Here is a 14752-nt window from a genome sequence, read left to right as displayed (position 1 = left end):
AAGGTCGGATTGTAGCCTATCGTGATTGCGGTTTGTCGTATCGCGACTTTGCTGCTTGTGTTGGTCGAGATCCAATGACAGTTAGCAGAATATGTAATCAGTGGGTTCAGGAGGGTAATACAGAATGCCGTGCTGGATCTCAACGGCCTCATATCACTAGCAGTCAAGATGACAGGCATCTTATCCATATGGCTGTAACAGTTCGTGCAGCCACGTCTCAATCCCTGAGTCAACAGATGGGGATGTTATCAAGACAACAACCATCTGCACGAACAGTTCAACAATGTTTGCAGCAGCATGGACTATCAGCTCGGAGACCATGGCTGTGGTTACCATTGTAACTGCATCACAAACAGGAGCGCCTGCGATGGTGTACTCAACAACGGTTCTGGGTGCACGAATTTCAAAATGTCATTTTTTCGGATGAATCCAGGTTCTGTGCACAGCATGATGATGGTCGCATCCGTGTTTGGCGACATTGCGGTGAACGCACATTGGAAGCATACGTTCGTCATCGCCATACTGGCGTATCACCCGGCATGATGGTATGGGGTGCCATTGGTTACACGTCTTGGTCACATCTTGTTCGCATTGACAGCACTTTGAACAGTGGATGTTACATTTCAGATGTGTTACGACCCATGGCTCTACCCTTCATTTGATCCCTCCGAAACCCTACATTTCAGCAGGATAATGCACGACCACATGTTGCAGGTCCTGTACGGGCCTTTCTGGATACAGAAAATGTTCGACTGCTGCCCTGGCCAGCGCATTCTCCAGATCTCTCACCAATTGAAAATGTCTGGTCAATGGTGGCCTAGCAACTGGCTCGTCACAATACGCCAGTCACTACTCTTGATGAACTGTGGTATCATGTTAAAGCTGCATAGGCAGCTGCACGTGTACACGCCATCCGAGCTCTATTTGACTCAATGGTCAGGCGTATCAAGGTCGTTATTATGGCCAGAGGTGGTGGTTCTGGGTACTTATTTCTCAGAATCTGTGCACCCAAATTGCATGAAAATGTAATCACATATCAGTTCTAGTATAATATATTTGTCCAATGAATACCGGTTTATCATCTGCATTTCTTCTTGGTATACCAATTTTAATGGCCAGTAGTGTAAATTATCTAACCTACCTGCCCGATTAAGGGACGTGATATTCCACACTCCGATCCGTAGAATGCCAGTTTTCTTTCTCCTGATAACGACGTCCTCTTGAGTAGTCCCCGCCTGGAGATTAAATGGGGGACAATTTTACCTCCAGAATATTTTACCAAAGAGGACACCACCATCATCATTTAACCATAGAGTAAAGCTGCGTGCCCTTGGAAAAAATAATGTAGTAAGTAAACAATTTTCAGGACCTAAAAGATGGGTGAAAAATGTATGCAACATTATTGTAAGTATTGCTACTTTGATGTATTAAATTGTAATAAATATGTTAAATATTGCAAGGAAATGGGTGTAAATTGACCTGTCCTCTATTACAAGTACACACTTTGTACAAAATGTAATGAAATGTGACGAAACAAAAATCAATCAATCAATAATTATCAGAATCTTCATGGAAAATTAAAACCATACATTACATCCAGTGTCAAATGCAAATCTTGCACCTAAATGATCATTGCTCTACCACTTCAACAAAAATAAATAAATGCTATAATAGTATGCTTCATAGTATGAGATAAAATTTCAGTCTTTTGCTTCTTTTGTCCTACTGTTACATACCCAAAGAGATTCCTGTGCCTGCATATCATTTAAAAATGACATAATAGCCGATAGAAAATGTGGTCTTGATACACACATTGAAAGTAATTTGAATGTCACATGACCATGCTGGTTAAGCTTATCATCATTGTTATATTTTAAATAAGATACAGAGCAACAATCACTGGTTGTTTATCGGCAATGAGAATGCAAGGAGAGATATAAGTGATAGGTGTCCACGCAGACAGTGTTCTGTGCAATCAATACTGAATAATGACAGAAATGTTTGGGAGTATGAAAAAGTACCACATGCTCTGTTTACAGGAAAAAATTCCAGAAGCTGATCTTGGACGCATTATGTCCCTCAACCAACCGGAATGGCTGTATATCACTGTGGGATGCCTTGCAACACTTGCTGTAGGAAGTGCTCTGCCATTCTTTGCAGTGCTTTTTGGAGAAATCTATCGGGTAAGTGCATGTCTTATTGGAAGGAAAGTATTGTCTTGTCGCTTTATTATCATGAGTTACAAATTCTTGGTCTTAAAATTGTTAATTTCTGGCCAACATGGTAATGGTGTATCTCCATTTTTGCTGCCGTGTCTGAAGATACAAGTGTAAGTCAGTTACTATCCGCAATGTAGTTATATTTTTGTTTATTTTTGTAGTAGTGTCGTTTTACGTTTATGATGCATGCTTTATTTATTTGTTGTTTTATCTTCGCAATTTTCAAGCTGCTGTGCTGTTAATATTGGCTGCTCCACTGTCTATTTGTACCGTAGAAGAGCAACATTCAGTGATCTGTTTTTTGCAGTCAGGAGGTGTATCAGGGGCAGAAATTCATTGAAGACTTTTGGTGTAGTGTGGTAACAGTGTTTTGCCACAATGGAGTGTCTATGAATGGATTGAAAAATTCCGAAATGGTCACACAAGTGTTATGCAATATGAAGGAGCCGGATGACCATTTACCGCCACAAAGGAAGAACCTATTGAGCGTTCACGTCAAATGATTGTCTTATACAGATGATTAACTATTGACGAAGTGGCACATCGCCTGCAAATTAGTCACAGTTCTGCCAGTGAAATCATCCACAACAGGCTTGGGTTTCATAAAGTTTGTGCAAAATGGATCGCAAAACAACTCACACATGCATAAACAAATGCGCTTGGATATCTGCGAAAAACATTTGGATCACTATGGTAATGAATGGGACAACTTCCCAGGCAGAATCATTACTGGTGATGAAACAAGGATCCATCATTACGAGCTGGAGAGTAAACAGCAGAGTATGGAATGGAAACATCCAAATTCACCATGCAAGAAAAAGTTCAAGACCCAACTGTCCACAGGAAAACTGACGCTTACAGTTTTTTGAGATGCACAAGGTCCAGCACTGTAACATTATGGGGAAAGGGGGACAACAATAAACAGTGTACATTACAATGAGATGCTTACTGCCAGGCTAAAGCCTGCAATTTGAAGCAAACTCCGAGGATTGCTGTCAAAAGGTATTGTGTTGTTGCACGGCAGTGCCTGTTCACATACTGCTACCCACACTGCTGAAGTGCTCCAGAAATTCAAATTTGAAGTACTGGATCGTCCTCCATATAGTCCTGATCTTGCCACTTTTGACTATCACTTGTTTGGTACACTCAAACAGGCATTAAGAGGCCATCGATTTGCCTAGGATGAAGCAGTGAAAGAAGTGGTACATTCCTGGCTTGCAGCACAACTGAAAACCTTCTTTTATAAGGCTATCAGGAAGCTTGTACAATGATGGACCAAGTGCAATGAAACACAAGGAGACTATGTCAAAAAATGATATCCTTGTAAGTTTCCTATTTGATTCCAATAAAATTTTGTAACTACTTTGCAGATAATAATTGCCTTATCCTCGTATTTTGATACATTCCATTTTGCTGTAGAATAGTGTTTGTTATACATTACAAGAACAAATATTTCAGTACTTGTGTAGTTGTGTCCAGTACATGCATAAAGAAATGCATGGAAATGACAAGTGAGTTGTTGTGGCAGTCATTAAAACAAAGCCATTTTTTGTTGTAGTAAGATCTTTTAATGACATTTCAATAATGACCTTCCTCCTCCAAAGGGCAAAATATGTTGTAGATTCTCACATATGTAGGGAGAAGTGACCTTCATAATAAAATAAGAGTAACCAGAGCTCGCACAGAAATATGAAAGCGTAACGGCCAGGAAATAATATGAAAATGGTTCTACGAACCCTCTGTCAAACACTTGGTGAGTAATCATGTAGGTGTAGGTGTGGGGGCTTCTTGAAATATGGAGAGGACTCGCCATTAATTTCTCCTCGTTTAAAGCAGCATTGCCAAATTTATCAGCATCAAAATCTAAGGAAAACTAGTTTATGTTTATAAGTAATTAGAAATGTTCATCCAAAGTGTATTCATTTATTTCACACCATATTTACAGTTGACTATATTGACAAATGTATTAGAAATGTTGTGTTACCACCATCTTTATTTCATATTTTCTCACAGTCATTTTGGATAGTTTTCTCTGATTCATTGTGATCCTTCTTTAACTTCAAGAAACTGCTAGCATGAAAATTTGTTTTATGTACACTAGTGAATTTGAAAACTATGTTACTAAGCTTTCACTTTCATTATTTTTAATTCTAAATCCTTTCATTTTAAAATGAACTTTGAGACAGTGTTCCATTCATAATAACAAAACAAAAATTTACTTACTTTATTTTGAATACCTGTGTTGCAGGTTTTGTCAATCCAAGACGCAGATGAAGTTCGTCGAGATACTAGTACATTCTCCATCTTGTTCCTTGTCATTGGTATTTTGTCTGGTGTGGGAACTTTCTTACAGGTTAGTTCTATTCCAAATTTCCACAACAGACTGTCATTTCATGTTTTTTGCTGCATTGTTATTGATGCTTGTATGAGAGGGCTTGAAAATGTTAGTTACAAATTAGTAAGTTTTATTGGGTGTTGCATTACACTTCGAACTGACACAGATACATGACACTATTTTTCAACGTAGTCACCTAGTCTCTGTAAAAAAACAGTCAGAATCTTCTATAAAAATAATACTTCCCGCCTTTACACATCTCAAATACTTCCAATTTCCATTCATCCCCTCTCTTCAGTGTCCATGTTTCCGTTGTACAGGACACCTCATTCCAGACAAAACACTTAGCCAGTCTTTCCCTGAGCTGCTTTTCTAGCTTTCCATGTAATATATATATATATAATATGTAATTAGTTTCTCTAGCTACTACAGTTTGAGCCATGACCTCCTGATGGCACCTTAGATCCTCTGTTATGCTTCCTGGGTACTTAAAAACTGTCACTTGGCTAATTTTAATTTGTGCTGTCTTAATATTAACCTTTTAATGTTGTGTGTCACTCTTGAAGTGGAAACAACAGTCCACTCTTTGTCAGCATCAAATATTAAATGAGCTTTGGTAGCTTATGGCTTTTGACCAATCAGTGTTTCTGAAGGATGTGATACAATTTCAAAAGACCCATCAGCATTTTGTAAAAACAGGTATTTCCAAAGGTATGATTCTTCTCCCAATCCGTAGTGAATTTATTTTTGTAAATGGCTTTTAGATACTCAGACTATTCCATCAACAAATCCTCACCATGAGACTATATCATTAACAAATGGTCACCATGTGCCCAGGATTCTGTCATTTGTAAAACTGCAGAAGCGATTGCTTTCTCTTGAAAATTATTCATAAACATATTAGATACTTGCAAAAAAAGAGGGTTTCCCATAGAAACACCATCAGTATGTTCAGACTATTGACAATTAACCTTTTTCCTGCAGTTTTGCCTTTGTAGGCATTCGACACTTATGTTGCACACATCTCCTCCCCCACTTGCTGTGTTCGTAGCTTTCTTCCCCCATCTACTTGGGAAGGAGATGTGAATTTGTTTTTTTTTTAATTCCTATCTGTAATTGTTCAAATGCGTGTGAAATCTTATGGGACTTAACTGCTAAGGTCATCAGTCCCGAAGCTTACACACTGCTTAACCTAAATTATCCTAAGGACACACACATACACACCCATGCCCAAGGGAGGACTCGAACCTCCGCCGGGACCAGCCGCACAGTCCATGACAGCAGCACCTTAGACCGCTCTAATCTGTAATTATTAATGAAATAATGTGAACAGTATTTGCTGTGACATATTGAGAAAATGTCATTCCTACATAACTGAGACCACAGAGCAGTAATTAAAAATTATTCAAAAAGAAAATTTTGCAAATTGAACATCACATCTGTAGATACATCATCCACATTAAGGAAATAAGTACACAAAATGCACAGTTCATTGTACATAATTTTTCATTACTCCTCCAGGCACTAGGATGTATAAATTCTGGGGTGAACCCACATTAGAGCAAGTGACATAGAGATATCCAGGGAAGAAACACGGAGATAGCAAATCCATTCTTCAGTATGTAGTAGACCGCCCCTGTGCCTTATTTATCACAATGAAAAATGCAAATCACGTGGGAAAAGTGCAGTGACATGTAAACTGTTTCACCTCTTTTCCTTTCAAAATGGCAGTCTGAATCACATAGGCGATTGTCCTCATGACACTCAGCTGTGTTCCATTGCAAAGTTTCAGTGCATTGAGGTTGGTGATATCATCAAATAATGCAAGAGACAAAACAAGTGTTCTAAATGTAGTGGGCACCATCCAGTTCAGTCTTTTAATGATCCTTATATTAATGTGTGAACTTGCCAACTGCAATGGCAAGCATTAGGGATAGTAAACCACTCATCCCTTGATTCTTGTAGTTAAAAGGGATATGGCTGAAGCCTAACTCCCTGACTGGATTCTCCATATATAAAATAATTTGAGAAGATTGGGCTATTGGGAAGGGTGCCATAATATACTAGCATTTAGTGGTACTGTGTGCATTGTGATCATTATTCCAGCTTGTGTCAGCATATAGAAATATGCCAGGTGACTCATTTACAGTCAGTGTTGCATTAATTGTACTTCTGTTACCACTAAAAGATAAATTGATATGTCAAGTTGCAGACAGGCACAATTAAGACACTTACATAAATATTTCAGCCACAGTCTTCATCAGTAAAATACTCCATTCACACACAAAGACACAAGCAAGCACACCTCACGCACACATGACCGCCAACTCCAGCATCTCGTGCCGGCTTGGAGTTTGGCGGTCATGTGTGCATAAGGTGTGTGTGTGTGTGTGTGTGTGTGTGTGTGTGTGTGTGTGTGTGTGTGTGTGTGTGTGTGTGGTGAAGGTTGTGACTGAAAGCTCTGTGTGAGTGCCTGACTGCAACTTGACTTGCTTTCTTTACAATAAGTAGCAATCTGTCTTTTCCTACATTGTTCATGTTCCTATTTGGAATTTCCATTGTTAGATAAATTGATACATTGATATAAATTTTCTAGATCAGAAATTATCAATATCCTGTTACAAAAACAAGCTCATGGCCATATACACTAACAGTTTTACAAGAAGATATTACATTTTGAAAGTTTGTATTAAATAACAGCTTTTCTTAATTAATAAGTGCTTCAATTTATTCTTTAAAGCAGGCACATGAAACCCATGGTGACCCATGGGCCTAATTCACGTACCTACTTAAACTTGCGGGCTGGACACAAACTTTCTTGGTGAACCATGCAGTGAAGAATTAAATTGACTTTCTCAGTATTTAATTCAGAGGATTTTTTTTGTAACATGCTGATACAACCTTTTTGTGAACTGACCATTGCAGGTGCTCTATCAGGACAAACTCAAGCAAGTTGACACCGCTGCAGATTGAACGTTTAGACGATTTTTTGCACTTCTTCAAAAATATCTTCGATAGTAGTGGTTCCTTTTAATGGCTGTAACGATAATAATTTTTCCATTATATTATGCTCCACATGTACACCAAGGACAAAAATTGCTAACTGAGCTATGTCTGACAAATCATTGTTCTCATCCAAAGTGATTGTAAATACTTTGAATCTGGCAGCGTACCACACAAACTTAGTTTAATATCATCAGTCATCATATAGATTCATCAAACAACTGTGCATCTTGATAAAGTTATTTGTCCAGAGTCTTTCTCTTTATTGGGACATAGTACATCCACAGTGTCAAAGAGGCACTCTTTTGTGAATTCGCCTCCAGCAAAAGGCATTAACATTTTTGTAATTCAAAATTGTAACTTCATCTTACTGCAGTTGCCCAGAAAGCTGTTGTTGAGCAGTGTGTTTTTTTTTAGAAAAGTATCTTTTCATATTATTCCTTCACAGCACACAGTGATTCACTACATGAAAAGTGAAGAGCTGTATCTTTGTACATGATAAAGAAATAATCCTCTGTTGATTTCTCCTTAAATTGCTGACATTCAGAATCTAGTTTTCTCATCTTAGTGTGGAACATTTTGTGAAAGAATTATGGAAACATTTGCACAAAATTAACAACCATCTAGCACATAATTTTATATGTGTAGCGACAACAGATAATTATGGTAATTTGCTCATCAAGTTATGGAACCTGCTGCTATTGTTCAAAACAGCATTTCTCACAAGTAGTCAGTAATTTTTGTACCATTGTTGTCTTCTTCTAACATTTCTGATATATCAATGTGTAGCACAGAGGTAAGGCAGTAAGCAGTAAATAACGTGCGTGTTGTCAGAAGTGACTGAGAGGCAAAAATACTTCTCCCCACATCCCTTCAAGCCAGTGAACTGTTTTCCCTGCTCCCCGCATGCACATGAGCACGTGTTCCATAATTTTGTACTCAGGCTGTAAAGGTGTTTCTGTTTGTTGTTAAAATCCAGTGGCAGTGAAATGGCACTGCACATACTCTGAGTAAGCAAAACTTTCACTGGTCTGCATCATGAGCTGCAAACCTGAGGCAAGCAGAGTGTCAGTGGAAATATCCAAACATGCATTCTGGGTGCAGGCCAATGTGAGTGCCGCACTTTCTCTCCCACTAATTTCTTTCATGAGCCAAATTGAAATTGACTGCAGGCTAGATCTGCCCCATGGGCTGCCCATTGCCCACCAATGATTTACCGTATTTACATTACCAATCTCAAAATTATTTGGCACTCTGTTGTAAAAAATTGTCCTTGTGTGTTGACTGCAGTCCCTAGATTGTTTATTACTTGTAATTGTGTGAATGTTTCCCCTTCCATGTCTATTGTAGGCCTAGTTGTGTATGTTATTCTGGATTTAGTTTCACAAATCAGATTGCCAGCAGTGTGTACATAGAGTAGATGCTAGTACTTTATATTTTCTCAAAATTCCTCTACAAGGTTGTCTCTTGTTTACCATAGCTACCACTCTTATTGTATTTTTTGTATTCTAAAAAGCCTGCGTGTATAGACTGCTGGAGTCCCACCACAGATCTTGATGCCATATTGAAGATGTGGATTTATTGATCCGAAATCTATTTTCCTTAATGTATAATGATCCAAGTCTTTCCATGACAGGTGTTCATGCACAGTAGTACCCAAAAATTAGTGTTTATTTTTATAACTAAGTGTTAGTAGAAGTATAGATGGAGTAACATTTATATTTAGGTTATAGGGAAACAGGAATCAGTCACATCAATTAGTGTATGGCAGGAAAGCATCTTACAGACCCAGCCATGCTTCTTAGTTTGTGGCAACCCAAGTTTCCACATTGCAGCATGAGGGTGTGAGGCAACAGACTGAAACCATGTGGCCATTGTTTCACTTACAGATGACCAAAACCACATATTATTGAACGACCTTTTGCACATGGTGGTACATTCATCTTATCCAAGAAATTCAGTTGTTGCCATACCTGACTGCCCTCTGGAGCACTATTAAGCTGACAACATTTTCAGCTAACATTTAATTGCTACATATATTTTTGAGTTATAGCAGAGAGGTGGTGAAATTTCATAATGTTTTGATGAGTGTCACACCCTTAATCTTTTTGTGAAACGTGACAGTTATCAGAACATTATGAAAATGCATTGTCCCCACCTTGCTGGTTGCCTTGGAGGTCAGAGAAATCTGTTGCATGTATTGACTGCTGCTGTATGCTTTTTCTCCTGATTTGTGAGCACTGTTGTGCTTACTCTTATTAAAACTTAAGCATGGAATATACCTCTAGTCACGCAAGACTATCATTGCTTAGATTATGTCAACCATATTTTCCAACAGAACTACAGTTGTATGTAGTCCTACCCCCTAGAGTGAGGCTTATTTTGCTCACTTTTATAAAAACAACCCAGTCTCTCTTTTCATCAGCTGCCTAATCTCTGCAACAAACTGCTCACTCACTAATTAAATGTAGGAAAGCCACTTACAGTAGTACTCATTTCTAATCGGCTCCTTTATCTTCATCCAATATTCTCTCAAAAGCAGTTTTACTTGTTGGTATTTCAGAGTATGTAGTTGATGCCCTTCATCAAATGCCTTGATAGGAATAGATAAGCCTATATTATTACATTTTTTGTTGTGTATTGGTAGAAGTCCTTGACTGTGTCTGGACTGTCAGTAATGCAGTAACCAATCACTAATTATCAAAATATCCACGGGTGTACTGCCAGTCTACAGTGTCCAATGGGCACAATATTTTGGCAGTCATACATGTCGCCATCATCAGGTGAACTGACGGACTGAGCTCCTGTGAAGATGCCGGTACGGAGATCCGTACGCTATGGCTGCTCGGGGGGAACTGTGTTCGGTCACGGCGGCGGCCGATGTAAATACCCTGCGCCCATGGTGCACTCCCTCCGCGATCTGTTCCCTGCGCCCCACGCCACGGTCGCGTGTTGGAACAGATTGCGAAGGCGTTTGAGATGACGTCGGTGTGATGGGTCTGTCCGCCGTGGTCATCACAACTATACATTTGCTCAATTTACTCTTGATCAAGAGTAAATCGAGCGAACGTCATCTCAGACGCCTTCGCAATCTGTTCCACCGCGCGACCGTGGCGTGGGGCGCAGACGGCGGAGGGAGTGCGCCGCGGGCGGAGGGTATTTAAATTGGCCGCCGCCGCGACCGAACACAGTTCCCCCTGAGCAGCCATAGCGTACGGATCTCCGTACCGGCACCTTCACAGGAGCTCAGTCTGTCAGTTCACCTTATGATGGCGAGATGTATGATCGCCAAAATATTGTGCCCGTTGGACACTATAGACCGGCAGTACACCCGTGGATATTTTGATTATCAAATACACCGGGAGAAACTCAAGAATCAAATCACTAATTATTTGCTCTCATTATTACATTGGCTGGTCATACTATTGTGTCATTGTGTGTTGTTCAACTCCATCATCTAACCTTTTAGAGACACCACCTCTAATTTTGTATAATAAAAGACATTACTTCGAAGTTTGTTTCTTCAGTTATTTGCAGAGCAACTCATATAATTATTAAAGAAACCAACTAAACTCAATAAATGTGAAGCCATTGAAGCTTTTTAGTTCAATATGCTGTGTTTTCCTGACAGATGCACATGTTTGGGGTTGCTGGTGTGCGTTTAACAAAAAGGCTACGCGTGATGGTGTTTGATTCCATCCTTCGCCAGGAAGCAGCATGGTTTGATGATGAAAGAAATGCTGTTGGAGTTCTTTGTGCAAGGCTCTCTGGTGATGCATCCAGTGTTCAGGGGGTAAGTAACTCCTCTCCTCAATAAAACGTAGAAATGGTTGCTCCAGTTTTATGTGTTTTGGAGCTAAGAAAGTGGAAATTATAACAAGGTAGACCAAACCACATGGAAACTTGATTAAAAGCCTTGATGGCTGTACCCTCATCACTGAGAGTTAAAAAGAATATTGAAGAATGGAGAGATAAGGGGGTGCACTGTGTTAAAGCTGTGCATTGACAATGAAAACCCAATAGACACTGCATGGGAGCACATGGATGTAGTTTAATTCTGGACACCACTGCTGACTTCTGATCAAAACTTAGTGAACACCTTTTCTGCCCCCACATGCAAAAAGCTACAAAGATGTATCTGTGGTACCTCACAATGTGATTGTCTGCTATGAGTGATGGGCACTATTCAGATAAATTTGTCTACATAATTATTCAAATAAACAGATCATAAAAATTTTTTTTTCATAAATAAGTTATTGGTAGGCAATGAGATTTTTCCTATCTGTGAATACAAATAATTCTTTGTTTGTTAATTAAATTAAATAATGAAAAACATAAGCTACCACCACAATATCTTTGTTTACTTCTTGAACAGAATTCTATCACATATAACAAAACATGGTTGCAGCGGCTCTGTGCAGTTTTCATTTACAATAAACAATTTATTCATGTGCTATACAGAGTTCGCCTCAGCAGCTTGGAGGGTAGGTTCCAGAATATGAAGGGAAAGGTCTTGTGTTCAGTTTCCTGTTGCTCATGGGATTTTTCCTGCTGCTTATCGATTCTTTCATCTCCAACAATGAGAAAAATGAATATTCTTGGTGGAGCATGTATTTCATACTAAAGAAAATATTTACAAATATTATGCAACTGATATATAAGCATTCAACCAGTTTCAGATTTACATCAGTACTCTCCTTTTTCTATCAATAGGTTTGCTTTATGTAGTTTACATCTCAGTAGAGTTGACCCTGAAATTACTGTTATGATTTACCAATACCATAGTTGTCCGCTGCCGGTAGCTGAGTGGTCAGCGTGACAGAATGTCAATCCTAAGGGCTCGGGGATAATTCCCGGCTGGGTCAGAGATTTTCTCCGCTCAGGGACTGGGTATCGTGTTGTCCTAATCATCATCATTTCATCTCCATCGATGCACAAGTTGCCGAAGTGGCGTCAAATCGAATGACTTGCACCAGGGGAACGGTCTACCCAACGGGAGGCCCTAGTCACATGACATTTTTTTAATACCATAGTTCATAGTACTTGATGTAAAATGTTCCACAAGAAAGTTAGTGCACAAATAAAGCAGAGAATTAGGTGACAACATTCCCATTATGGACCACAGTAACTTGTAATGCATATGAAATACGTACAGTCAGAGACAGAATTCATGAGACCCCTTGCCTTATCATTATGCTCAACTATACAGCTTTACTGTCTCTCACACAGCATAACATGCGAGGAGATGAAGTGCTACCAACATATTGTCTACAGGTATGAAGTCGAAAAACTAGCCAAGCATTTTCAGACTGTTTTAGATAATGTGAGAGACTATATTGCTGTAGGTTGACATATCTCATGTTTATGTGTTGTGTTCTACAAACTAATGGAAAAAAAACTATTTTGTATGCACTATACTAATACAACTGATTTATCTTGATGATTTCATGAAAAAAGTCCTTTTAAATAAAACCAGGTACTGCAAACTGCCATGAATTAGCAGCATAATACACAAATCCCATTCTATGGTTTTTTTGTTATTGTTTTGGAAGTATATGACATTAATATTTATTGTGACATCAAAAAATACAATGGGGTTATTGACAAGATAAATAAGCATTTCAGATCTTATTAAAATTTGATTTTATCATTACAGACCTTATATAACCTCATATAATTAACACCATAGGAAATCAAAAACATATAAATTCTAATATTTAAATTTTTGCTTTGATTTCTTGCTTTTATAATTCAAGGGAACCTTTACATTTTCCAGAGTACATCACAAAAACATTCAAAGCATGAAATTCAGAGCACCATATATGTCACGTGCACTGTGGGAAGTCACATATGCCACAATCACATTTTTGTAGTGTGAATATAATTAGAAAAAACAATCTCATTAACATTGCTAAATACCTCATGATCTGGCAATAATTTCATGACAAACCAAGCTTTACAAAGCAGGTCCTTGAAAGATGTAATCTGGAGTTGATTACGAATCTAGGCATGTATTTTAGTAATAGCATCACTTCTACTTGTAATTTTTGTTTGCTGTGCAATGAGAATACGACACTTCTGTAATGGGCAAATGTAATTCTTCACCCGTCAGTAAAACTATAGTCATAGGGTTGACAGAACGGGATACAATTTGGCAAAATTAATTAACACATCAATATTCCAATATCATCAACAACCAGACCATTGTATAAAGAGGGATAGCTTTTCCTCTCCCATGAGTCAGTAACATACAGGAATAGTGCTATTTTTATTTAAGGTCACAAAATTTTCTCCAAGAACTGATGATAAGTATATTTTTTGAGCTTTCTACATTTTGTGGCTGTTGCATAAACCTTATGATGCCATTCTGTTAATTGGTTTACATTTTGTTGGACTGGAGGACTACATTTGCCACTGACTTCTTGAAGATGTACAAAAACTGTTGGTAACAGTTTTCTGGAAAACTTGTCAGTACATGAGTGTGGAAGCTGACAAGTACAAACCAACTGTCATTATGGAGGGCCCAAGTGACTAGCTAGGAATCAACTCAAGATAAATATAAAATGGTCAATTCATGGGTGTCGATTGTTTTGCAGAGGCTGGAAGCAAGGGACATGTGATTACTACATGATCACTGCAGCAGTGGGCAATGGCAGCAGCAGCCTCATTGGAGACAGGAAGTTTGGAATACAAATTCTTAAACACCTGATGCAATTCCTTTCAGGGGAAACAAAGAATTCAGCAGCGTCAGGTCATCAAATACATCATCACCAAAGTCAAGTGTCCATTTGATGAATTATTGGGAACAGCAAGGCTCTTACAACTTCAATTCTCCACTATAATTCTAGAATTCAGTCCTGATCTAATTATGAATATGTATCAGACAGAATGTATCACATCTATAGGAAAAGGACATTTTCATTTCGAGTTGTGAAAGTCAGCTAATTAAAACAAAGAAATCGACCATCAGTTTTTATGCAGGGTTTTGTGACTTTACATAAAAATGAATCCGTTTCTGTACGTTGACTCGTAGGAGAGACAAAGCTATCCCTCCATATATGATGGCTTTGTTTTTGATGAAATCAGAATACTGCCTTGTTCCATAAAAGTAATTCCACCAAAGTGTATGCAGTTTTGTCAACCCTACAATGTATATTTTTACTGACACATGAAGGATTGCATTTTCCAATCACTC

General features: G+C 38.5%; 1 protein-coding gene across 1 annotated transcript in view; it reads left to right on the top strand.

Moving 5' to 3' along the window:
- The window catches only part of LOC124804898 (multidrug resistance protein homolog 49-like), a 384892-nt gene that overhangs the window by 288570 nt on the left and 81570 nt on the right, over positions 1-14752 (top strand). Inside the window, exons 15-17 of the mRNA XM_047265271.1 lie at positions 2040-2183; positions 4468-4572; positions 11189-11350. Of these exons, the coding sequence (XP_047121227.1) occupies positions 2040-2183; positions 4468-4572; positions 11189-11350 (411 nt within the window). The remainder of the gene's footprint in view (positions 1-2039; positions 2184-4467; positions 4573-11188; positions 11351-14752) is intronic.

Source organism: Schistocerca piceifrons, chromosome 7, assembly GCF_021461385.2.
Source record: "Schistocerca piceifrons isolate TAMUIC-IGC-003096 chromosome 7, iqSchPice1.1, whole genome shotgun sequence".
NCBI lineage: Eukaryota > Metazoa > Arthropoda > Insecta > Orthoptera > Acrididae > Schistocerca > Schistocerca piceifrons.
This window is presented reverse-complemented; position numbering and strand designations above follow the sequence as displayed.